The sequence below is a fragment of the Perissodus microlepis genome, chromosome 17 (genome assembly GCF_051167445.1).
Source record: "Perissodus microlepis isolate ML-2025 ecotype Zambia chromosome 17, ASM5116744v1, whole genome shotgun sequence".
NCBI lineage: Eukaryota > Metazoa > Chordata > Actinopteri > Cichliformes > Cichlidae > Perissodus > Perissodus microlepis.
The window spans coordinates 16,961,717-16,988,250 of NC_140477.1; the positions used below are offsets into that span (position 1 = coordinate 16,961,717).

Consider the following 26,534-nt stretch of genomic DNA (forward strand, 5'->3'; position numbering starts at 1 on the left):
AACTGTTAGTTAATGCAAATGTCCAATCATCCGCAGCTCAGCGCATTTAGGCATGTAGACATGAACGAGACAACCTGCTGAAGTTCAAACTGAGCATCAGATTTTAGTGACTATAAATGTGATTCGGCCTTTGAGCTGACAGGGAGGCAACAGTAACTTAAATAACCACTTTATAACCCAGTTACGAGGAAGAGAATCTCTGAACGCGCAGTACGTCAAATCTTGAAGCAGATGGGCTACAGCAGCAGAAGACCACACCGACTGCTGCTCCTGTCAGCTAATCCGTAAAAGTTAATTCTGTTAATCTGGACATAGTGTTTTTAGTGGGAGAAACGTTTTGTCACTCATCCAAGCGACTTCTTCAGTCTGGACTGAAACGTTTCTCTCACTGAAAACACTACAGCCAGATGAACAGAATCAACTTTTTGGGATTTACTTGTCTGGATGATTGAGCATGCATCCTGTCAGCTAAGAACAGGAAACTGAGGCTCTAGTTAAAAAAGGCTCACCAAAATAAGACCACAGAAGATGGAAAAATGTTGCCTGAGTCTTGATTCTTGCTGTGACATTCAGGTTTAGAATTTAATGTAAAAATCATGAAAGCATGGATCCATCCTTCCTTGTATCCATAGTTCAGGTTGCTGCTGCTTGTGTGCAGGACATGCACACTTTTACCCCCTTAGTACCAACTGAGTATCGTTTAAACTCCAAGGCCTACCTGCATATATTCTTTGATTGTTGCCATCCCTTAACGGCCACAGTGTGCATATCTTCTGATGTACTCTGTACTCAAACGCCCTCCACAGTCCAACGGAGCACCTTTAGGATGCTCTACTGGAAGCCATCTCAGAGAAATGTTACCAGCACCTTATTGAATCTGTGCCATGTAGAATTATTGCAGTTTAGAAGACAAAAAGAGGTCCAATTCGGCACTAGTAAGGTCAGCTGAACAGATACAAGATGAATAATTGTAACTGATTCAGGCTGTTTTTAAGATCTCTTTGAGCATATGTCTGTTCTTGGTTTTTGGTGAAGTGCCTTACTCACACCTACATTAACTCTTTCCACCACGAAGACCTTCCATGTACCCTAATTAAAGTGTTTTAACACCTCAGTATACATCATTAAAGATGAGATTTGATGACCATTAGAAGGGCAGAGATACCCCTCATTGACTTCTTAATGCATAGCCAGGCTTGAAATATGACCAAAACAAGTGTCAGCTCTATTTGGCATTCACAGAGGAAAGAGTTCAGGTTTAGTTTTAGTTTAGTTAACTAAAAGTAACTTTAGCAGCTACCTCTGCCCACTGCAGATCTAAGTGTTTGCCTCCAAAGCCAAGAGGGACCCAAAAAAGGCGCAGCAGCAGCTGCAGCTGTTGTAAGTCAGGCAAGAACAAAATCCCACACGAAACAGATCAAATAACCGACCCAACCTGTTCTTTAACCCCGCTGTGACACACGAGCGTGAGGACAGACTTCCAGGATGGTTTTTTATTTCACACTGAAAAATGCAGGAGGGGGGTCAGGAGGACAAGGCAGACACGGTGACAGGAGAGAGGGCTGGTTGGGTTGGAGGCGGGGCCAGCATCAGGGCTGTCAGACAAATGAGAGAAATACACCTTTGTTTCTTTTAATACCGTACCCGTAGAGGTGAACGTAAACTCACAGCAGATCATTAAACTCACACGTTTGAGCCCGACCCTTCCGCTGAGCGTGGCCCTGTAAACACTGACGCAGAGAAAGGGGATCGAACTGTGAGCAGTTCAGAAAACGTCACTGGAAACAGGATTGTGGACGCACGTTCAGCTACATGTCACCTCCTCCGAGTCCCATCAGGGGCGCAGAAGCCCCCACGAGGACAAAAATAAAAGCGCTGATTGTAAAAATAGCTTCACTTCCTTTTCCCGCAGAGCTGCCTCTCCCACGGATCCGTAAGAAATCAGCTGATTTGACCTTCAGCTCCTCGGTGTGTGTGTGTGTTCAGACAGAAAATCACTCCTGGACAGATTTCACTGTGTATTTTACTCCCTGAAACATTAAGGCTCAGATTTCCTGATGTGTATTAAAAACTTTTGGATTCATATTTATAAACTGGCTAAGCATGTAGAACCTGCAGTACACTTTTTTTTATTGTTTTATTTAAGTTGGTGTTAGTGTTGAATTCCTGGTTTGAGTTTACTTCCTGTGAGTACAGTTCCCCTGGCGTTTCCTCATCTGCTCCTCTCTCAGTTTTGTCTTTCTGTTTGTGTCTCAGGCTCAGAAGGGTGTACTACAGAGCAGGCTTAAAGCCTCTTTTTACCAGGCTGAATCACCATGGCAACCTATGCTGGACCAGGTTATGTTCAGAGTTTTGTTTAAAATCTGTGAAAGCTTTTTAACGCCACGGAAAAAAAAAAGATTATTATCTCAGATGTTTACATTTTTAAGTCGTCTCATGGCGAGATGTATTTATTTTTTTCCAATGGCGAGAACAATCTTCCGTAGGAGAATATAAAAAGTAAATGACTTTTAGTTTGAACTAAAGTGATTCCTTCGTCAGAGAGCGTCAGACCTGAACACACCGAGTCACCTTTTAATATTTAAATGTCTGCAGCGTTTTGGAGCTCTCGTGTGCAGCTGTCGAAATAAACAGCCTCACGCAGAGCTGTAAAACAAATGTTAATTTTAAGCCACCTAAAGCAGAGAAAGCCTGGTTATATTGAGCTTTGTTGGCAGCTTGCCCCTCTGTCTTCATGTTTAATGCAGCTTGGTTCGTTTTGGGTTACTTCCTGCTTTACTGAAGGTTAGCTTTGTGTCCTTTACCCGATTCCCTGACTATTCTCGCCTGTTAACTGTGTTCAGCTGCTGTTATGCCTCCCAGTGTTTTTAGATACTTATCTGTCTCTAGCGTCCTGTATTTGGGTCCAAACTTTGCAATTTTTAGGGAGTTCTAAACCTTTATTGGATGAGAACAGGTGAGAGGAGACAGGAAAGGAGGAAGAGAACTAAAGGAAGCCATCTGCAGCCTTTCAGCCTGCAGGTCGCTTGTTATTCTTTATATTATGAATAAATTTTTTCAAATTTTATCCAATTTTATAACATTTTTTGTGTTGTTATTATTATAAATGAATAAAATCAGATGACTGTGGGGGGGTTTCTGCCTGAACACACAGTGCAGCTCTGATTTAAAGTTAAAAAATGTGCAACTAAAACCGTTTTTCTTCTCATACAATCAGAAGTTTCTTCCACATCTACAGAGCGACTGTGATCACGTTTCAGAGTGTGGATGACACCGGGGTCTGCTGACCTCAACACTGTAAGGTCTTCATGTTGTTTTAGTGGTTCTGGTACCTGAGTTTTAACAGCAAACAGAGCAGTAAGAATTGTGGGTAATGTACAGTAATGTGGACGGATGGGTGACAGAGAGTGTCGTGGGCTGGATTTTCTCTGATGTAACACAGACATAAACACTGTCTCTGCTTAGTGCTCGGTTAAAGCGGTTTCATCTCTAGTCCTTCTCTGGGTTTTGTCTGTCTCTGCCCTCTTCGTCGTCCCCCTCTTTCTCCTCCTCGTCATCATCATCTCCGAACGTCTGCTCCTCCATGCTGATGAGGGAGTGTGAGCGAGCAGCCACCTGAGCTGCGAGGGCGGAGCTGAAGCTGAGCGCCTCAGAGCCGTGGATCTCCGTCAGTCTGTCCATCACAGAGACGGCGGAGACTTTAGGCTTCAGGAAGCAGTCCAGGCCGTTCTGCCCCTCCCCCTCCTCCAGGACGCCATCATACTGGTGCAGTTCTGACGCACCTCCTCCTCCTCTGCTGCAGACAGACGTTCCTCCCATCTCTGATTGCTCCACACCGCAGCTGAACTCTGTCACGGGGTCGGTGGAGGGGTTAGGCCTCACCCCATCGTGTCTTCCTTCCTGCTCCTTCTCTTCATTTCCTGCAGAGCGCTCTGATAGGTTGTTTCCTCTGTCGATGGCAGGTTCTCCTTTGCCCACAGATGTCAGATCGTCTGACGGCTGTGTGGAAGGATCTGAACCCTCTGTGTGAACCGAAAGCCCCACGGCGGCTGTGAGAAAGAAAGAAAGACGTGGATGATTTCAATCACATCTGCTGGTGGGGAAACTTGTAGGAATAATAATTATTTATTAGGCTCTGCTGCTAACTCTAACATAACATTAATAAGGAACATTAGCTCAAAATTTGAGTAATAATTATTCGTTTTGCCTGCATGCATTTAAAAATGTACACGCAGATTTTATGAACTGTCATCCTGAGGATCAGTAGACGAGTTTTTCGAACGTCCAGTGCAGACCTTGGTCGCTGAAGAGCAGCTGCTTCCTCTTCATCCTCTCCCCCTCTGACGCACGGAAGCCCAGGACAGCTTTCAGCTCAGACAGGACGCGACGGGACTCCTCCCTCTCCCGCCGCTGCCGCTCCCGCTCCTCCGGTGACAACATGTCAGACCATGACCCTCTGCCTTCGCCATCAGAGTCCGAGTCAGACACGTAGGCTTCCCACTCCTGGTCGAATAAAAGAGTGGGAGAGGCTGACAACAGGGCAATAACTCATCAGGGGAAGGGGCACGAGTTATACACATGGTTTCCTGTCCTGACAAAAAATACTCAACAATCGTGCTAAAAATAGCTTCAGATTTAATGTTAAACAGTCGACAGCTGATCTTACCAGCTCCTCCGGCACGGGGTCTCTGTCCAGGATCAGCGGGTAGGATGGAGGAGGATCGGGAACCTCAGGTGGAGGAGGACTGCACTGCTCCAGACCCTCAGCGCTGGCTACACAGAAAGATTTCAGACTAACATTATTGTGGGAAAGCAACAGTTTGGTCACTGTGCAGACAGCTGTGCTATGATTGGTCTATTTCTTGTCCTACAATGTGTTTAAGCAACTTCCTTCATGACCGGCAACAGTCTTGAGTCATGGTAAAGGAAGGAGGGATAAAAATAGGCCTGAAGTTATGTGAAACCACTGAGCTGATAACGTGGAAGTCACTGCGATGCCTTCACAGGTCGAACCTGACATTATGCGTTTGACCCGCCTCACCTGTACAGGCGTTGGCTCGTCTCAGCATGCGCTCCACCTGACTGATGGTGTCCTCCCAGCAGCCAGTGCTAGCCTGCATGTGTGGCTGCAGCTGGTGGAGCCGGTCGCTCAGGTCCTGGTAGCCCTCGAGCGTCAACTCCGTCAGCTCCTTGGACACCATCAGCTTCTCCAGGTCGTCCTCCAGGATGATCATCCTGATGATGACAAAGAAAGAGGTTCTTTATACACAATTTTCTTCTATATGTTCTGCTTTGTTGCTATGGTGACCTGCTATCTCTGAATGGTACACGGTCTCCTTTTATTTAGAACGAGATTATTCAAGGTTTTCTCACTCGCTGAGCAGCGCTTTCAGGTGCAGCTGCAGGCTTCGGATGGAGGTGTGGAGGGTGTTGAGCTCTCGGCATTTCTCTCTGGCTCGCCCTGTCCTGTCGCAGCCTGTGGTCCTCGGCTGGGTCTCAAAGTGTCTGTGAAAGTCGAAGCTGCGCTGCACTTCGCCGAGACAGCTCGCCAGAGCGTGATGGAGGGGCTCGGTCACGGCGGAGATGGACCGGTAGAGCGGAGGAGGAGGAGGAAGAGGAGAGGAGGCGTCTTCTGTGGGTCTGATTTCCTCAGACTCCTCTACTCGGCTCGGAGAGAGGAGAAGGGCCAGCCGACGGAAACATTCGGAGCTTTGACCGACCCACAGCTGGAACAGCATCTGCATTAAGACAAGCCAATAAGCCTGAGATAAATAGCTTCTTTCAGGCGTTCTTGCTTCGATATAACCAACACACTTCCTCTCTTTCTTCAGCACTGCTTCAGGCTTTTGAAAATCAGAAGCCAAAGTGAGGTCAGAGCATGAATAGACTTTCTCATAACCTAGTTATTTATCGAGCTCTAAAAGGTCGAAGAAAATACGCGATTTGGCTAAAAGTGTCCGAAAATGTGTCTGAAAATAAACAGGAAACAGAAAGTATATGGCAAAATTCATAATAACGACTGTTTTGGTTAACTGAAATCAGGATTATTTAACGGGGGAGCAGAGATGTTATCAAAAATCAAAGATTTTTTGAATTTTAGAAAAAGAAACAGACGTCTTTAGGGGAAAAAAAAAAACTGTGCTTTTCCTGATTTTTGTGTTTTAATAATGAGTGGAAGCCAAAATTGTAAACGCAATGAGAATTTGATTAACTGCCTTTGACCCTTGGGCTTTACCTTCAAGGCAGGCAGGCTGTAGTCGTCCGTAAGCTCCTGGGCCTGCTCGTCTCCCAGGTGTTCGATACCCAGGCCAAGCCCCAGCTCCTTCAGAGGCACCGCGGACACGTAGTTGGTCACATTATCGATCTCAGAGTTCAGAGGGAACGTTGATGGGCGTTAAGGACAAGTGATAGAAGTGTGGAAAGTTTCTTTTGCATAAATACATAGAAGTTTATAAATTTCTCCTTTTATATAGATCTGCACGGATCTTTTTGAATAGTTTAAAGAGGTAGCCTTGACTGTCATCAAAGGAAGCTTTGGGATTTCCACCCACACCATCAAAGCCTCAACCTTCAAAGACAATCACATTTCCCTCAGATATGTGACCACGCTTTGATGACAACGATAAATTCAATTATGAGTGCAGTAAAGGACATTCAAATACTGAAGAGAAGAAACTGTCTAAATTCAAGCTCCTAAAAGCTTAAAAATCATGAAAATAAAGAATTCACTGACAACAGCATCCACTCCCAGTTATCTCAGGTAAAGGATATGCCTTGAGCATGTGACAGGTGGCCCTGCGCGATGCCCTGAAGGCCGAACGCAGCGCCCGGTACAAGGCCTTCCTCAGTCCAATGAGCTGCTGGCCACGTGGCCCCGCCCCCGCCCCCGGCCCCGCCCTGCTAAAGGAGCTGGCCGCACTCACCCTGTCGAGCAAACTTGACAAGTGAAATGTGATACAACTGTGGAGACGTCCCAAAGAAGCAGGGGGGCAACACACAACACTGAACAACACATCACAGAAGACGAGACAAAGACACTGAGACGGGTTAGAAACGCTGAAGTGTCAGAAACAAGCAGGTGTGACAGGAACAGCTACGTAACTCAACACATCATCTTTTCTTAAACGAATCAATACTTGAGTATTAATCCAAGCTAGCAGCATGTAAATAGCTGTCCAAAGGTAACCAAATCCATCCTCCAGCAGCTTTTGTGTAAAAAAGGTGGAGGCGAAAGAGGACCTCTGCAGGTCTGTTAGTCCTGGTTTATTGCAAAACACTACAATATAGTGGTTAGAAGATGAAAATTAGAATATTTTACATATTTTAAACAAAGTTCTAGAAGCCGACGGACAACTTCAGGGAAACAACAATTTGATAAACATATCACTTATATGGATGGGTTCAAAAATGACTCCACTTGGTCACTTAGGGGTTAAAAAAAGAAAACATCACTGACTCCAGTAAAATGTGGACACAGAGGAGTACACAGAGACATCAGAGGAAAACAATCAAGGCTGTGCATATATGTGTGCCCTTGTAATCCTCTGAAATGACTGTGTGTGATGGGCTGCACTACCAGGAGCTCCACACTGTTCTTTCAACTTCCACACAGAAAAACCGAGCCGTTCAGAATAAAAGACCTGAAAAAAGGTGCTATCAGCAGGAAGCATCACTGATAAGTCAACCAAATGTCAGACGCTGATAGTTTGCAACTTGTTTTACAGTAAAATGTAGACTGTTCAAAAAGCTGTGAGTAACGTTACAATATTTGCATGTAGCCTGTGAGCACATTTGTCAAATCAGTCATAGATATATATACACAAAGATGCCCTTTTATATTAAAAGAGTGCTTATATCTATGATTATTAGCTTCTAGCAGCTAAATAACCACCAGGCACAGTGAACTATGAATTTTTGGCAAAAGGCATTTTGTTTTATATTGTGATGCTGATTGTTTTCCCCTTGTTTATTGACTGTGACATACAGTGCATCATGCCTACAGACAGACAGAGACCATAGTAGGCTAAAAATCAGCGATTAACCAAGATAAACACAGAGGATAACTAATGGTTAGGACACAGAATTAGTTTAGCATAAACAGTCAAATATGGGACACAACATTCTGTAAATGCCCGCCTTAACTACACTGATCGGTTGATGTGTGGGTGGATGTAAAACAAGCACACTTACAGGGTGAAACCTCTGGAGATGACTTCAGTCTCCTGCACCAGACGCAGGGCTTTTCGGGACAGCCCCGTCAAGGTCTTGCCATTGTGAACCAGAGTCTGGAGCTGGGTGGCCCTGGTGTGGACGGCTCTCTGCATACGGCCCTGTCTCCACAACGTGACCATCCTCAGTCCCACCCAGCCCAGCAGGGCCAAGCCCCACGGAGCTGCAGCCAGCGACCACAGGCCCCCAGACACGGAGCAGAGCCCCAGCAGCACTGAGGCCAGGCCGACCAGCCCGGCCATGTCCCTGAGAGACGAGCACAGGGAGGAATCATGACCCTGTCAACATTTATATGTACTGAGCCCGGATAAAAGGGCAACAATTTTACATGTCAGTGTTAGATTATTAGAGTTGGGGAGTACGTGGGAGTAAACGGCTGTGTAATGTCTTCTGTGGTTCTGGAGTCACATTAATTAAAGCTATAACGATCATGCACCACATCATCCTGTGTGTGATGCAATTTATATCTGCACTGGATTTTCTCCAGCATCAGCATTCATCAAACATTGTTAAAAATTCCTGTTTTTGAAGCTCTTTGATGTAAACCTCCCACTAAGATGCTGAATTTTCATGAATCATTAAAAATAATGAACACAGAGGTTCATTCTTGACCTCATAGAGACCTTTTCACTTAAAAGCTTTATGAAACATCAATTTTAGCCAAAAGAATTTTGAACTGTAAGAGCTTCATTGACAAACTAAGACTATTCACCTGTAAAACTTAATAATAGAGACTTTAAATGCAACCAGCTTTATAAAGACAATAATCCTTATTTATTTTCTGTCAAACTTTAGTGCGGCCCCTCACTTCATTGACCACTTGAAACAACACTCCCCTTAAAGGCCACCTGCCATTTAAGCCAGTTTTCCTATGATTGAAGGTGGCGCTTCTGTGCCAATGAAAGCCTACAGAATGGCTAAGTTTCATATGATAAGAATTTTGGTCAAAAAATTTGACATTTAGTTTTGTAGAAGATATCCAATACCTTGGATGCAAAAAAAAGTCATTCAATATTTGTGAAAGGGAGTTCTCGACTGTCTGTTTCAAAGTGGCGTACCATAGGGAGGGCTTGGCGATGAGGCTCGGTCTAGGTAAGGTGTTCGCTCTGCGAGGCGAGCCAGAGGGTGAGGAGCCGAGGGTGAGCAGACTCGGGTCTAAGAGCTCGATCAGCTCCACGTCCTCCTGCAGCAGCACGTCCTGGTCCAGAATGCACCTGACCGAGTACTGGCCAAACATGCAGTCCTGCAGAGGGCAAAAAAAAAGAAAGAAAAGTTTATTTTAAAAAAACAAAACAAAAACAAACAAAACAAAACAAAAAAAAACCACGAACTGTAGGCGCTGGTTTCAGTGCCAGTCTTCCTGCACCTACCAGCTTCTGGTCCAGCTTGCGAGATGCTGCCGCCTGGTGAAACGGGCTCCATCTCCATAAGGCCTCAGCCAGTCTCCACAAGCCCTGCAGATTACACACAAGGGAAAGGTTTGGATCATTTAGGTCAGGATTCCATTCCAGCTTCATGCAATATTTTATCCCGCCAATAGTAAACAAAAGAATAAAAGTGAAATATCCCACTATGAATCACCTGTATGACTTTTTGTTTACCAACATATTTATTACATTTTTAACACAAAACAAACAAAAGAACAAACAACTGATAGAAAACCTCAATCGGGACAACAAAGTACACAGCTATCATAATGAAAAAAAGGCTATATTAATTTAAAAAACACAAGAAAAACATCAATAAACGATAAACAACCATTCTCTACTCTCCGATCCATATACTTCCCTTCAAAAATTTCAAATTTAAGTGTGTCATTCAGTTCAGTGACTCAGATGCACTGGAAACCATTGACCTGCTGGATCACTGCTCTGCACCCACATGTCTTCAGACTGTTTTGGTTTGCTTCGAGTCCCAGAACGAGTGTGCAAACACACTGATGATTTTTTTTAAAAAAAAGGAAAAAAAAGGAGTATCCCAGGAGACAAAGCCTTTCAGGCAACCACAATAAGTGCAATGTGTGTTTGTGAAACACCCACGAGTCTTTTATATCAGCACCAGGGCACGAAAGCCCTGAATTTCTAGTTTGGCGTTTACACTTTCTGCCTCAACAAGACTACCTTTTATCCCTTCAAAATGCAGGCCGGACAGAGGAAAAGGACGGGCTCCTTTGATTCCAGAAATATGAAAAGTTTGTACGCCCTTCATTCGACACAATGCAGACACACTTCTGTTTTATTTCTCGCTTCCTAGGAGCCTGGATTCCTAGCACAGTAAAATATACGATTAACTGAGACGGCGAGCCTCTGGCTTTTTGGTGTGTTGTAACGTATTTTTTCATGTGCGGCTAAAAAAAACAAAAAACAAATCCAACCCGTGTACTAGTCATGAATGGGATTTTCTTTTCACTAATCTGCTTAGTGTTGCTTAGTGGTATCAGTGAAATGCTTTGTTAAAAAAAACAGGACTCATTTTGAAAGATGTTTTCGGCCTGGAGGCTTTGCTTCTTGTTCTGCTAATGTTACAAAAAAATGAAGGCCAGCCTGGAGATTAGCGTGATAACATTATCTGAAGTCTGCATGTGCTCCAGTTTACAGCAGAAGCAGGGGGTTATTGATCCGACATGGGCAGCCAGGCCACTCTGACCCTTTTTCTCTGGGGATGAAAAGAAAAAAAATCCAAGGTGTTATTAGTCTAAAGCAGCGGTCTCCAACCTTTTTTGCGCCACGGACCGGTTTATGCCCGACAATATTTTCATGGACCGGCCTTTAAGGTGTCGCGGATAAATACAACAAAATAAAACTAATACCGGTACCGAAAAAAAGAAAATTTATTCATAACACACGTGAAAAGACCCAGGAAAACCGAGTAAACGATAAAAACGATAACAAAATAACGCTGCAAACCGATAAAAACCCTGAAAACTATATATTTCACACCTGAGCCTCAACTCTCGCGGCCCGGTACCAAACGACTCACGGTCCGAGGCCCGGGGGTTGGGGACCGCTGGTCTAAAGGCTGCGGTCGTATTGATTACTGATCAGAGAGTGAGTCTAACCCATCACCATGTGTGCTGCCAGTGTGGACCACAACTCTGTTCACTCTGGTGTGGAAAGTATAATGAACACCTGAAATACCTGTGGCTTCTGCATTAACAGCAACATGTAGTTCTCAGGTTACAGTGCAGGGTTTTCAGCTACGATGTACCTGTGGTGCAGATTTAACACAGAAGCATAAATGCACTGTTGACTGTCTCCGTGGCTGTGAGTCAGCTGCCTCCAAACGTGCTGCGTTTGCAACTTCTTAAATATTCTCCAGACAAGCAACCTCCATATAACAGCAATTAAAAACACAAAACAAATTCTGAATATAGTAAAAGCAAAACCAAAACTAAAGATTTCCAACAATATAAGAACAAAGCTGAAATGACCAAACTAACTGAAGGTAAACTCAAAGCAAGCCTCAAAATGAAACTGAAAGAAAAGCTCATTTGAAAATGCAAAATTATAACAACTCTGGAAACACAGAAATAGATCAACCATTTAAACTGAGAAAATGTCTCTAAGAAGTTGGGACAGAGCTGTGTTTACCACTGTGCAGCATTCCCTCTTCTTTTAAAAACAGTCTGTAAACATCTGGGAACTAAAGAGAGCAGCTGCTGGACTTTTGGGAGAGGAATGTTGTCCTGTTCTTGTCTGATAGATGATTCTGGCTGCTCAACAATCCTGGGTCTTCTTCTGGGTATTTTTCCCTTCACGATGCTCCAGAAGATCTGGATTACAGGCAGACTAGTTCAGCACTGTGACGCTTCTACTATGACGCCATAGTGTTGTAACAGCTGCAGTATGTGGCTCAGCATTGTCTTGCTGAAATATGAAAGGACTTCCATGAAACAGACTGGAACTTGGTGAACTTCTTTAATAAGAAACTCTGCCTTACTCAGATGCTCTTTCTCATTCCCAGCCATGTCACTGACCTGTTGCCAATGAACTGAGTTATTTGCAAAATGTTCCTCAAGCTGTTTCTTTTTAGTACAACTTCATTTTCTAGCCTTTTGTTGCCCCCGTCTCAACATTTTGACACATGTCGCTGTCATCAAAATTTTAAATTACTTTATTTTTCCTAAAATGGTCAGTTTTCAAGGTTTAAACATTAGATGTGCTATCTATGTTCTACTGTGAATAAAAAAAGGCTTTATGAGATTTTACAGCACCCAACTTTTTTGGAACTGGGGTTGTATTTGGACCTATAATTAAAGTAAGGAAGCACAGTAAAGAAGTAGCTGAGAGGGAAGCATTATTCATTCATCAGTAGTGTAACTTATATAATGAATAATGCCACCTCAAAAACAGAATAAACAAACAGCTTATTTTTCAGAATCTTTAAACACGCTGTGCATTTACCCCGTGTTAGGGTCAGGATTTTACTGTAATGAGATCTGTCTATGTGGTCGAATCGTTTTTGCTTCAGCTCCAGCTTTATCTGGACTCCAGGAAACGGATCACGGAGGAACAACCAAAAAGCTTTCCTGCCTGATCTGAGTCCCTCATCCTCCTTGACTCCTTAGAACAACAGTGCACTGCAGGGAGGAAGCATGACACATACGGAAAGTTCCTGAACACCATTTCCCATTTCAGGAGGAGGGGAGGCCGAGTCATGTTGTCCTGAGCTTCCCATCCTCAGACTGAATCACAGGCCGCTTCAAACCGCAGACGTTTAAGGTTAGCATGATGAAAGTACCATTAAAAATTCAGGAGTTTAAATCTTTTAATTGCAGGGAAAAAAAGCATGTAGCACACATGTGAGCATCAGCACACACACACACACACACAGGCTGTAAACGGACGCTCACAGAGGCAGGAATTATGTCAGGCGGAAAGCAGCATGTCGGTAATCGTATTCAGGCGTTCTCTTCTGAGAATCAGAGCAGCAGCAGGGAGAGAAAAATATACCTGAATCAGTGTGCAGGAAGCACTGCTCTCAATGTCTGTCCAAAGTGAAACATATAAACACAACTCACGCAGCCGCTGTCTGTGGACGACTGCGTGTCAATATGTGCGAGGAGTCAATATCCAGATCAATTACTTTCTGCCTGACTGCACAAACGTGCACACATGCTGCCCGCTCAGGGCTGCAGAAAACATGGTTAGAGCAACAACCTAACCTGATGAGGGCTTGTTTGACAATGAAGAAGATGTTTTATATGACCTAAAACTTAATGTGCAGCCTATCTGAGCTCTAACAGAGAGCTGGTGTCAGAAACTGATCCACGTAAAGCACGCTGCAGTGTTTGGCTCGTAACATGTTCTGAAGGGACAAACAGATTTTTCTCAGTATTTCTATTTCGGCTCCATTGTTATTAATGTTAATAAGGATATTGTTAAATCTTATTGCTATTGCTATTTTTTCAGTAATTACAGGCAAATAAAAGGACAGGTTCCACCATCTGAACAGTTTATATCTAATAAAAAAATTAACCTTTTTTGGACTTTAGACTTTTAATACCTTAAAGATCTTAACTTTTTTCTCATTTTTCACTATTTTCAGACACTTTATAGACCAATGAATAAGTGAAATGATCCAAAAATAAAACAAGAAATATTATTTTTGTTACTAATTTATGTAACATATTTAATATATATGTAATTTCTTGTGTTTTGTGTAATGTATTTTCCTTCTATGGATCATGATTATGCAATAAAGATTAACTGACTGTAAGGTCGGAGCTGGATGTCAAGCAGTCTCTTGTTTATAAATTTATTTTAAGCTGAATCTGTGTTCCATTCACTCAACCGTGTAACACATTTTTGTTTAACAAATGGCCAGAAGTGAGATTACAAAAGCACAGACTACTGTTAATTTGTGCATTTATTTCATTTTCAGACATTTTATAGACCAATCAACCAGGTAAATAATCAACAAAAAAGAAATTAAGAATCATTCCTAAACTCCAATATCCTATTTTAAAACTAACGTAACATTGGATTTTAGTCTGACTTTGTAAGATTTTTTCCACAGAGGAATGACGCAAAACTGTTTTTTATACATTTTAAACAAACTAATTATGTTCTTCAGCTAACAAACACATTGCTTCAAAGATCCCTGTGGTTTTTTCCCCACCCTTTTTGAAGAACGAATAACTGCTTTTATGTTCTTTGTCACTCATGGATAGTGTTTTGATAACAAGTTCTATCTACAAAGCCTTTTATTGTATTTTAAGATCATGTCTCTCTCTGGTTTGTGTGTCACTTGGGAGCTATGTGTTAGAGGTTTGATTTAGATCAAGTGGTTGGTAGTGTGTTGTTTCTGGGAGAGGATGTGGGGAACTCACTGAGGTTTTCTGTGGGTCTTCACCGGGAGAGGTGAGGTCTCCCTCTTGCTCGCCATATTCCTCCTCCTGTGATGCCGTCGGACATGCCTCAAAGTCTGTGTGCCCTAGATCCTGCAGATACTGGAAAAGAGGAGAATTCTGCAAAGAGAGAAAGAAAGAGACCGGTTAAGGAGGAGGGGGGAAATTGCATAAAACAGAGCCGGACGGATGAAGACTGGGAGAAGGAGAGGAAATGTGATGATTAGATTAATCAACTGGATTCAGGGTGAGCTGACACTCATCCCGATTTTTGTCCCAGTTTGTCTTGCCATGAATAAAAAGACGAGGGAAAGGCAAAGACTTTCCCTCAGCTGAGTCTCCACCCTCTCTCCCATGCACCTTACTTCTCTACTCTGGGAGGATGTGAATCTGGAAATCATCTCAGACTCACACAGATGTCAGCAGGCACCTAGTTCTTCTCTCCTCAAGTCTAAGCACAAGTTGTCATGTTATAATCCTTTCCTGTCAGAGAGGTATAAACAGAGGTATTGCTGCTTGCTTTAAGAAAGCTCGGAAGCAAATCAGCCATGCAGAAAGCAGAAAAATATCCCCCTGCTAAAATTTGCCCAAACGATGTCTGACCCAGTTCTCCTCCCCAGCTGCTCCTCTGCTGCAGCTCTGATAAGCCAACATAAAAACGCATATAGCACCAGCCTGGGCAGACGGTTAAACAAATATTAACTGCCACTCACATGCATGGTCACACGAAGTCGCAGCTCATGTTGTCATCATCCTGGATGCAGAGGTGTGTGTGTCATTTTTCAGAACCGACGCATTGGACGTGGTCATCCCCACCCCACCTCTTAGTAGTGATGAAACACCAACAAACAATGCGCACAACTAGCCCTGCTCAGCCCCTTCTCATGACCACCAAAGCTCCTTGGCAGGAACACGGTTAAGCAGCCAGCCAAATATGTGGAAATGCTTAGGATTGGCAGTGCATGGCAACGGGGCAAACGGCAGGACTGATAGCTAGCTCGGCTAGCTAATGAACTGGGCTCGTAGCTCCTATATTTAGTCCAGAACTCGAGCGGTATGACAAAGCATCGGTTGCAAGTTTTGCTAATAAACAGGGGTGGTAATACGTACCTCAAACACCACATCTTCATCAAACTCCTCAGTCATTGCTCTCCGCCATCAACACGCAGCCCGTTTAGCATTCTGAAGTTGTAGGCAACAGTAATCAGGGTAGGAGCAGCGGCTGAGAAGTTAGTTGTTAGCCGGTTGCTAAAGCTCGCCTACAACTTCCATGATGCCTCTGTGTCTTCCAAACGCCGAAAACGAACGTTCGGCTCGATAGGCTTTAGAGAGCCTCAGGTGGTCACGAGCGGTAGTGTGGTTTTCCCATCCGTTAATGCAAGGGGGCACAGGAGAGTGACGTTTTCGAAAATTAGCGCGCAAACAAACGGAAGTTATCTTCAAAATAAAATGCTTCATGTTTTTAACACTGTAGAGTGCTAAGATTTTAAGTAAAACAACTGTAATTGCGATATATTTTAATGAACTCGTATGTTTGAAGACAATGTGCTAACATACACGCTTTACTTCACAATTTAATTTTCTATACTTCTTCTTTGAAATGTAATGTATTTTGTAAACTAGGACCGGAAATCTGTTGTTTGCTATGTCCAATTTTAGATTTACACAGTTGGAGGAAAAGCACCGTGGCTGAAAACTTGGAAAAATGGGAAAAGTAGCAGGCGTTAAGACTTTATCCGCGCATCCGCTGGCGAGATAAGGAACCACAGAGATGTATCTGCATGTTTCACTCACGGAGCGGATTTCACGCTGACAATAATGTCGAAGGAGGAAAAAACGCAGATTTCCTCGCAATTCCATTGAAAGTAAATTTACTCATGGAGAGAGGAGCAAGTCGGGAGTCATGAGCACAGGTTTGTGTCGTGGGGGAGCTGAAAAAATCTGCTTTGCAAGCGTATTTTGTGGCAATAAAAGTACATGTAATGTCCTTTAGTTTTATTCGTGATACTTTTTCAGAAAGAAATGGTCAATTTCCACGCTGTAGCTGTCGGTAGCACCACTCTATTTTTATCCAGCCAGAGCTAATTACAGTTTTTCTTAATAACAGCTTCCAAAAAGACATAAAAGTGAACTGTTCCGACCTCAGTTTGAGTGCTTTGTAAAAACTCAGTGAAAAACAGCAGTTTCTTTTTGTTATCTAAACCTCTGTTGCAGCTGGAGGGGGTTAAATCCTTTGTCTCAAAACATCTGTCCTGCTGTTCCTGAAACATGTCGGACTTAATATCAAGCTGCAGCCCAAACCTTTCACGAAAAGCAGCAAACATGTTTCTGGATGAAAGTCTTTTCATTTTATTAGGGGGTTATCCTTTTTAAACGTTTTAATAAATATGCCCGGCGTTGTCTTATAGAACTAAACATAACACCAGATTCCGTTTTAAAACATGCGAATTTAAAGTTGTTTCTTTAATAAATATGGTTGTGTGTCTTCCAGAGTGTAGTTTATGACTTTGCATGCTGTTGTTGCATACGCTGACAGATTCGGCTCATAGATAAAACAGAAAGAAACAATAAAATTAAAAGTTGTGTATCCACACTCTTCTCACCAACGCCGTCATCCATCGTGGGGTTTTTCTTAAGTTTGGGTGAAGCATTTCGCAAAGTGTACGCTTACTAACATGAAGTGTGCGCCGAATTGAAGGGTGATTCTCGGTGATCAGAAAAAAATTCAATCCCTATTTATTACTAGTTATTACTGGTGGCAGTCACAACGAATTACTGTTTTGCGATGTTTTTGAAGGGAATTTGGTTGGAGTCAGGCTTTCAGCTGCAACCGGAGAGCGGTTTTCGATCGTTGGCCTTTTCCGAAACATCCGCTCGATGACTCGACTTCTCGTGGTGTCGGCCAGCCAACAGTTTGAACCAATAGAGTGGAAAATATAGCCTACAATCCTAAACCAGAGGGTTTTTTTTTAAATTAAAGAATATACTCTTTTTTTCTATTTTAACCTTTATTTAATCAGATTATTTCCTAATAGGATTAGGAATGCTAAGCAAGGATTTTTTTTTCAGGAATACAAACTGTCAGGAAGAAGAGTAGGAAATGCTCTTGAGTACACAGGTCTATCGACAAATAAGAATAAACTGTGACTTATTTAAGGACAAATTGGACCAAGAAGAGATAATACAGTAAACGCCAAGGTTATTATAGTGAACTGATACAACATTAAACAACAACACTGAACATTTTCAAACAGAAATATAAACTGAACTGATAGAGAAATAAATAAAAGATTTCAGAATTATCAGAAAATGCAAACTATGAAAAGAAATCTGGTCCAGCCATACCAAATGTGTCAGAAATTAAGCATGTTTGAATCAAATAATCTAGATTTGCTGCCACCTTCAAACATTAGATACGTCAGTTCACACTCATGCGTAAATACTTTGTTATAACGGGGAAGATGGTGCAAAATAGTTGAAAATTACTCATTTCCTATCTTCGCCCTGTCAGTGACCTTGTGACCTGAGCTTGCCTGTGCTTACATTAGAGGAGGCATGGCTTTTGTGTCTGACACTCGCTCTCTTTCTAACACACAGGTGTAAAGAAGCCTCCATTAGCTCCCAAACCTAAACTCCCCGTCACTAACAAACCTTCACCCCCGCCCGTCGCTCCCAAACCGGGACTCATTTGTCAGCCTTTGGCGGCCTCCCAGCCCTCCCCTTCCACTCTGAAGAGGGCAAAACCGGCTGTTGCCCCCAAACCATGCATCCCCAAATACTCTGTTGCCTCTTCTCCCCCGCTTTCACCCCCGCCGCCACCCAAGCCTGCTGAACTGCTTATCCCATCTCAGGAACAGCAGGAGGCTTTGGATGATGGCCTCAATCTTCTCAACTCCAAAAACGGGATATTATCAGAGGCTAGCAGACGTGAATCGGATTACATCATTCCCACCTGCTCCTGTGGGCTCCGGGACTGTGCACAGTGTCAGCCCCTGGAAAATGGGAGCATATCTGAGGCTGGGGGACATTCACCCAAAGAGCTGTTAGAGAATGGCGTTTCCAAAGAGGGGTTCGTGGGGTCAAAGCCACGAAAGGGTGGAGAAAATCAAGAGGACGATAAGGCTGAAAGTGTGCAGATTAGCAAAAAGCCCAGGGGTAAACCTCAGAGACAGAAACACCTTGATAGGGGACCGGTAAGCAAGGAGGTACAGAGGACTAAGGAGCAGGAAGTAACTTTAAAAAATCAGGAAAGCCCTGCTGCTGAGCCCAATGTCTCTAAAGTATCGACGGAGGCCCAAAACACACACTTGAAGTCAGCCTGTGATGTAATAGGTGGCATCATTGTCTTCTCAAGCATCTCTCCTCTTGAATCGTCTACAGAGTACTCTGAAAGCAGCAACACTGTCAGCAGAGTGTCTCCTACCCGGTCACACCCTGATCTGCAGGTCCCCGCTGCTCCTAGCAAGCCTCTCCCAGTCCCTCAGCCTCGTAAACTTAAAAAGCCGGCCTTGGTGAGGCAGGATGGTCTGGAGGGTGGTGCTCAGGAGCAGTTTGTGGAGGAGCAGAAACAAAGGACTGAGATGAAGGAAGCTGAGGGGAAACTAGCTGCTCTGTCTCTCAGTACAGAGAGCGAGGAGCTCAAACCGGACGCATGTGATGACAGTTCACCCCCAAAAGACTCAGGTTTAGGAGACGATGAGGCTGACGCGCCTGTCCCGCCTCCTCGGCAAACCTCTCTGTCACCTCATCTCCACAGGTCAGTCCGCATAAACCCCAATCTTAACAAAAACAACTCCCACTCCTTAGACCTGCTCTCACAGCCCAACTCTGTGAGCCACAGTAAAGAGGGCGAGGCGCGCCGGGCCGAGGAAGATGAGGAGGATGGGTACGGCGACTTTGAGCGGTACCCCATCAGTCATAGCCTCCCTAAACAGATCAAACTCAGCTGTCACCCTCCTCTGGCGAACGACAGGAAAGCATTCTCCGCTGAGGAGGAACAGTCGCCGAGGGCACCGCCAAGAAAACCGCAGAGACACAGCCTGCCCGCACCTCCTCCACCCTCCATCTGCCCTCCTGCACCTCCACATGCTAACACCCCAATGAGGGAGCTGCCTGCTCCTCCTCAGGAGAAAACAAGCTGGCGCTTCTCGCGACCCTACGTGACCTTCTTCAGCCGACAGATCCCCACCAGGAGCAGCGTGCCGCCTAAGAGTCGAGCCCCGGTGCTGGGGGGCAAGCAGAGGGCGCAGTCTTTCTCTGCAGCTGACCTGGCAACCCGGGCCAACTCTCCAAAGAGGAGCCTCTCTTTCCGGAAGCTGCTGGAACTCCGGCTGTCAGTGAAGATGCTGCCAAAGCTGCTTGCCAAGGGAGGGCAGTCCCTGGACTGCACCAGCGTCGAGTCAAACCGGGGGAAGAGGAGCCTGGAGAGGCCCAGTAGCTTCGTAGGGGAGGCTGATATTTGCGGAGAAGGCATAGAAGGCTCGGTGGAGTATGAGAACGTCCCGCTCTATGAGGAAATCCCGGAATACATGAATCTGCCGTTTCACAGTGCCAGGCTGGGCTGGCCTCATGACCCAGATGCAGCTGATGCAGACATCTACGAGGTGCAGGATCCATACCACAGATGTCAGGAACATGAGTATGAGAGGTACGCTGCTTTATTAATCAATTTTTTCTCAGCTATTTGACATTCCAGTTGATAGAAGCAGTTTAAGAGAGAGTCAGAAAGGTGGAGGGAGAAGGAGTCGGGGTGGTGACACAGTTTTTCTGTTTAACTCTTTATCTCTTGTATACTGATTTTGTTGATAGCCGATCACTGCTGCCAATCTCAGTCTGCATGCTCTTTCAAAAGATATTTTAAATCTCAAGAGTCAGATTTTCCTGGTTGACTGGAGTTTAGGGATCAAACCCAAGCCACTGCAGAGGACTCGGACTCAGTACACACTCTAACAAGTGAGCCTCATGACCGTTTATTTCTGATTCTGGTCATTTGGGGGATTTATTTTAGAAGGATTATAGTAGGTTCATCCTCAGCAGTTTAGCTCTTCTAGCCCTCAGGAGGGCTGGTTAAGATCCTAAAACACGGAGGAAGAAAAGCTACTAATTTATCTTGTTATTCCTAATATCTTCGGTGTATATATTCAGATGACAAAAACGTGGTTGTTTATAAATGATTAACAACAGAATGATATATACATACATATAGGGTTAGGGTTAAGTTAATTATTAACCAATGAAATCAGTACATGTATTGATTTCTTTGGTCAGTAATGTAAGGTCTCCAATTGTAATACAAACTGTGTACTCCTGGATTCATATCTTTGCTTTCAATTTAAATTTACCTGCAGGCTGACGGCAGCACTTTGACACATTTAAACTCAGACTGCTGCCATCACAGTATTTTGTTTATATTTTTAAAAACTATCTATTTGTATTTTTACTCAATACAGGAATGATTAACAACACCCACAAAACATTTTAAATAAAACAGAATTTTCCATAAAATGTAGCAGCTCTGTTATGCTTTATGTCTGTGACATTTCTTTACTCCTAATTCTTCATCCTGTATTTAGCGGTGACTTGTACAAAAATCATGTTGTGGATACAGATTTTGGTGAAGTTACATACATGACATGTGAAATAAATGCAACCAGAGAACATAACATCTCATTCGTACTAGGATAGTGAAATTAACATAACATAGAGGAAAATCAGAAGAATTGGGATTTAATATAAATCTTTTTTTAAAACCGTAGAGATGCTAATAATCGCTGTGTGTGTGATGATGCTTGTGAAAAGTTTAATTCAGACTAGCTCAAGCGTTAACCACTTTCAGGACCTCCCCAAGGACATGCCCACGTGTTTTAGGTCATGAACCTAAAAAATGTATAAATCTATTTACAGCTTTATAAAAACTTTATCAAGTCTTATCATGTTTGGAAAATGAATTAGTTGTAATTGTACAAAAAGCGTACAAAAAATGGTTACACGGTTATATAAGATCAAATGTACATTATTGATGGGATATCAATATTTAATTGGAAAATATGTGCTGTCAGTGTTAATCTCGTTAAAATGATATTAACGCCATAACCGCATTAACGCGGCAAATCTCCATTAGTCTCCATCGCCCCGTGCGTTAACGCGTCAACGCGTTAGCGCCATGCAGCTCATCACATGCAGAAGTATGTGGTCTCAGACTAAAATTCTTATTAGTTTTTGTTTAACTGTGAAATATTAGGTTCACAATCACATTCAATAGAAAAGCAGAAAGTTCTAAGTATTTATCTCTATTGATTAAAATAATTTTTTAATCCTCTTTTTGTCTGTTAGCTCTTTTTTCCTCTCTTTCATCATCTTTCTGAAGTGATACTGCAGAGAAAAGATGTTTTATAGTGTGAGATAAGAAGGGCATCTTCATACCAGGAACAATGGCATGCTTTTCTTTGTCCATGTGGGAAAAAAGGACCTGCAAATTGATGTAGGCCGAGCTTTTATTACTGTCCTGTAATACCAGGTGAGCCACGGCTTCATTGCATGAACCGCCAGTGTGCAACAGGTTGGACAGGTGAAACGAGCGATTTGTGTTCAAGAGCATGTGAAAGTCAGCCTTTGAGGCAGTCAGACATTGAATTTGAATAGAGCATTGATGTGCAGCAGGTCAGGCTGTTTTCCTGTGGGTTATTTTCAGTGGCCAGGGCAGGAAATGTCTGAGAATCGCAGAAACGCCACACAGCTCTCTAGAACAGGGAAAATAAACCTCTAGCAACCACCAGCCTCCTTTCTCCTCCTCTGCCTGCCCGCCCTCGCACCATGTTTAGCCTCTTCTTAACCTCATCACTCCATTTTTCTCCTTTGCTTGGCTGAGTTTGTTCTCATGCTGAGTACATGCTAAATAATTTCACACTCGTGGAAAAGCAGAGTTTGCAAAAAGAGCCACATAAGAGATGTTTTAAAGAGAAGTATTTATGTAACAAGAAGTATAAAAAATGAAAAAGGTAGACAAATATGGGACATGATTTATTGTGGGAAGATTAACAGCTAGGGACTAGCATGGGTGTAAATGTCGTGGTAATTTGGGCTTTTAGTTATTTATTTGAACTATTCTTTTTCCACAGTGGAATGTTTGTACAGTAAGCATCTTTAATGAATTTAAAAAACAAGAATTAGGCGCACAAGTTTTAATTTAATTTCGATTTTCTCTAATCAGCTTTTGGCATAATTCTGGTTGGATATTTCGCCACTCGTCTTGGTAAATTTGGTAGAGTTTGTTTAAGATGGTTGGTTTCCTGGCGCAAACCTGGCTTTTAAGGATATGCAAAACATTTTCAGTAGTGTTGAGGTTAAGGCTTTGGGAAAGCCATTACAGAAGCGTAATGTCAGCTTGCTTTATCCATTCTGAAACCAGTTCCTTTGTTTGTGGGATTGGTGTCCAGGTTTCCATTGTCTGGCTGTTGATCTGAGGTGAACTTAAATAATTTGGAAGTACTCCTCCTTCTCCATAATTCCATCCAGTGGTTTTTTGCTGTCAGTACCACTGACAGCAAAATGCCACCACCATGCTTGACAGCTGGTAAAGTGTTCTTAGGTTTGAAACCCTCACCTTTACTCATCCATACTTTTTGGCATTGTGGCCAATTAGCTTAATCCTTGTCACGTCTGACCATAAAACTTTTTCCAGAAGGCACTTGGCTTGTCTCTGTGGGCAGTTTCACATTTTAGTCAAGCTGAAGTTGTCGATTTTGGAGCAGGAGCTTTTTTCCCAGTCATTACCCTCTTAGTCCATGTAAAAGTGGGTTCACTGTGGACAGTGACTCTCGTGTTCTATTAGATATCAGTTTACGGTAGGCTTGAACCTTGATGGTTCCTGGGTTGTTTCCGAACATCCCAATGAATTGCTTCTCATCTGAGGATGACAGTTTGGGTCTTCTTCCAGACCTCAGCAAAGTGTGGACACATCTGAATGACTTGTCAACTTATTCTATTAGAACAATTAGAACATGCTGTAGGTATTACAGGTACTGCGCTGCAGTGGTTTGTATCATATCTATCTAATAGTCTACAATTTGTTCATGTAAATGGAGAGTCTTCTTCACACAGTAAGGTTAATTATGGAGTTCCACAGGGTTCAGGACCAGTTCTGTTTACATTATACATGCTTCCCTTAGGCTGTATCATCAGAAGGCATAGCATACATTTTCACTGCTATGCAGATGACACCCAACTCTATCTATCCATGAAGCCAGATAACACACACCAATTAGTTAAACTGCAGGAATGTCTTAAAGACATAAGGATGGCCTCTAAGTTTCTGCTTTTAAATTCAGATAAAACTGAGGTTATTGTACTCAGCTCTGAAAATCTTAGAAATATGGTATCTAACCAGATTCTTACTCTGAATAGCATTACCTTGGCCTCCAGTAACACTGTGAGGAACACTGGAGTCATTTTTGACCAGGATATGTCCTTCAATGGACATATTAAACAAATATGTAAGACTGCTTTCTTCTCCTGTCTCAGAGTGACGCTGAAAAACTAGTTCATGCATTTATTACTTCTAGGCTGGACTACTGTAATTCATTATTATCAGGATGTCCTAAAAACTCCCTGAAAAGCCTTCAGTTAGCTCAAAATGCTGCAGCAAGAGTACTGACTAAATAATCAGGCCCATCTTATCTTAATGACCTTGTAGTACCATATCACCCCATTAGAGCACTTCGCTCTCGCACTGCAGGCCTACTTGTTGTTCCTAGAGTATTTAAAAGTAGAATGGGAGGCAGAGCCTTCAGTTTTCAGGCCCCACTTCTATGTAACCAGCTTCCAGTTTGGATTCGAGAGACAGACACAATCTCGATTTTTAAGATTAGGCTTAAGTTTCCTTTTTGCTAAAGCATATAGTTAGGGCTGGATCAGGTGACCCTGAATCCTCCCTTAGTTATGCTGCAATAGGCATAGGCTGCTGGGGGATTCCAATGAGTGTTTCTTCTTCAGTCACCTTTCTTAGTCATTATGTGTTAAGAAACCTCTCTGCATTGAATCATACTTGTTATTAATCTCTGGCTCTCTTTCACAGCATGTCTTTCATCCTGTCTTCCTTCTCTTTCCCCAACCAGTCGCAGGAGATGGCCGCCCCTCCCTGGGCCTGGTTCTGCTGGAGGTTTCTTCCTGTTAAAAAGTAGTTTTTCCTTCCCACTGTCGCCAAAGTGCTTGCTCATAGAGGGACGTGTGATCGTTAGGTTTTTCTCTGTATGTATTACTGTAGGGTCTGCCTTAAAATATAAACCGCCTTAAGGCGACTGTTGTTGCGATTTGGCACTGTATAAATAAAACTGAATTGAATTGAACTTGTACTTAAATACTGTTGTTTAAACTGACAATCTCAAAATCTGCAGTTGTTTAGAAATGGCTCGAAGAGACTTTTCTAGCTTGTGTAAATCTAGTCCTTCTTATGTTTTCACTGATTTCTTTGGACTTTCAATGAGCTCACTGGTCAATCCAACGAGTGCCACAAAGAGAAACTACCAGTTGTAGTCAGTCATGATCACTAACAAGAAGTTGATAGGTCTTGGGCTTGTTAAGTTAACGTCATTAACATAACACTCATAACATAAAAGATGAACATGAAAACCAAGAATACTTTGTTGGCCACATGGAGCACCTTCTTTGTCTCAGTGTTTCCCATTCATTGTCTATGAAAGCAGCTGTGCATTGCATTCCTGTGGGGTTGGGCTGCATTTTGAATGATGCAAGGTTAAATTTTCCCACTCCTCATTTACATAAAGTTGAGGTCTAGGCTTTTTTATGCATAACAGAAATTTTCTACATAATGCCTCTCAGACCCTTTTCTGTCTTTTTGTCTTTTAGAACATCTTTTCCTTTACTTTCCCCTTCTATAAAAGTCCAGCTTCACTCCCTGTGAGGCTGTGGCAGGTTCCGCTCACCTCACTTTGATTTATTAATTTAAATTATGAGCAAAGTTAAAGTTAAGGAAATTCACTTAGCTTTCTTGTTCTACTCCACTAGTTTCTGTGTGACTGTGATCTCGATTTTCTTGTCATAAGTGAGCAACGCTACTATGTTGGTTTTGTTTTTAAAATTCAGCTTCGACATCCTACGTGAGACTTTCATCCAGTCATGTGCAGAACAGCAAGTGCACAGCTGATTGAGGCTAAAAATGATGCAAAGCACCTCTCAGGCAAGATAACCTCTAGATCACAACCATTAAAATGACGACTGTAGGACAGGGTCTTCAGCATATATCATGTCATTGGGACCACATTTTCTAAAATGTGATTGCTTTTAGGGTGTCACTAGCCTTGATAACTTATAAACTTCATGTGTTTTTAAAGGAAAAATCAGGATGAGCTGATTGTCATCTATGAATAAATTGTGCTAATTGGTAAAATGCTCACCAATCTAGCTAGACATATATTTTAAAAAAAGAAAACATAAAACAGGGGTCCCAGAATTGAGCCCTGTGGGACACCACAGGACAAAGTAATTAGAGTCTCCAGCAGAGGCAATGAGCCTTTTATCTAAGCCCTTTATCCAGGCCTTGTGCCTGTTTCCTCTGTTCATACAGGTGATCATGTCAGGACACCTTAGCTAACGCTGAGGTAAACTGTTGTGAAAGTGGTCTTCTAAACAATTAAGATGTGCTCTGCGTCTTAATTCTGTCTAGTATGCAGAGCAGTCTGCCGGGTGTTTGTGTGTCAGAGAGGAAAAAAGAGGGAGCGAGTGAATCTGTAGTGTTTCCCAGGCATCCGAGCCTGTTAAGTTTATGTAAGTAGCCCCGGGCTGTAAACAAGTGGCGCTCTGTGCCTGACCCAGTATTCTGGAGCGCTCGACTACAGAGAAAGCATAAGGGAGAGAAAAGCAGACAAAGAAGGAGGTAGAGTCAGTGGGAATTGAAATTTAGGTAACAGAGACACATAGGAAAAGCAAGGAAGTGGGCAGA

At 43.0% G+C, this 26,534-nt stretch overlaps 2 protein-coding genes across 4 annotated transcripts in view; one reads left to right on the forward strand and one right to left on the reverse strand.

Moving 5' to 3' along the window:
* Positions 1-1,478: 1,478 nt before the first annotated feature.
* On the reverse strand, positions 1,479-15,931 carry vezt (vezatin, adherens junctions transmembrane protein). 3 transcript variants are annotated; one of them, XM_084910246.1, is made up of 12 exons: positions 15,689-15,931; positions 14,561-14,698; positions 9,600-9,683; positions 9,288-9,472; positions 8,191-8,475; positions 6,772-6,924; positions 6,236-6,383; positions 5,374-5,738; positions 5,042-5,235; positions 4,667-4,773; positions 4,296-4,503; positions 1,479-4,049 (listed from the first exon to the last, which is right to left on the reverse strand). In XM_084910246.1, exons 1-12 carry the CDS (start codon positions 15,722-15,724, stop codon positions 3,490-3,492), a joined length of 2,463 nt encoding a protein of 820 aa, XP_084766372.1. In that variant the 5' UTR covers positions 15,725-15,931; the 3' UTR covers positions 1,479-3,489. The 3 variants fall into 3 exon arrangements, with proteins under 3 accessions (XP_084766372.1, XP_084766371.1, XP_084766373.1); XM_084910245.1 differs by having other exon boundaries at positions 6,772-6,936; XM_084910247.1 differs by lacking the exon at positions 15,689-15,931 and adding an exon at positions 15,292-15,650 and having other exon boundaries at positions 6,772-6,936.
* Positions 15,932-16,239: 308 nt separating this feature from the next.
* fgd6 (FYVE, RhoGEF and PH domain containing 6) overlaps positions 16,240-26,534 on the forward strand; it is a 31,810-nt gene continuing 21,515 nt past the window's right edge. The window contains exons 1-2 of the mRNA XM_084910027.1: positions 16,240-16,491; positions 18,176-20,225. Of these exons, the coding sequence (XP_084766153.1) occupies positions 16,482-16,491; positions 18,176-20,225 (2,060 nt within the window). The 5' untranslated portion in view covers positions 16,240-16,481. The remainder of the gene's footprint in view (positions 16,492-18,175; positions 20,226-26,534) is intronic.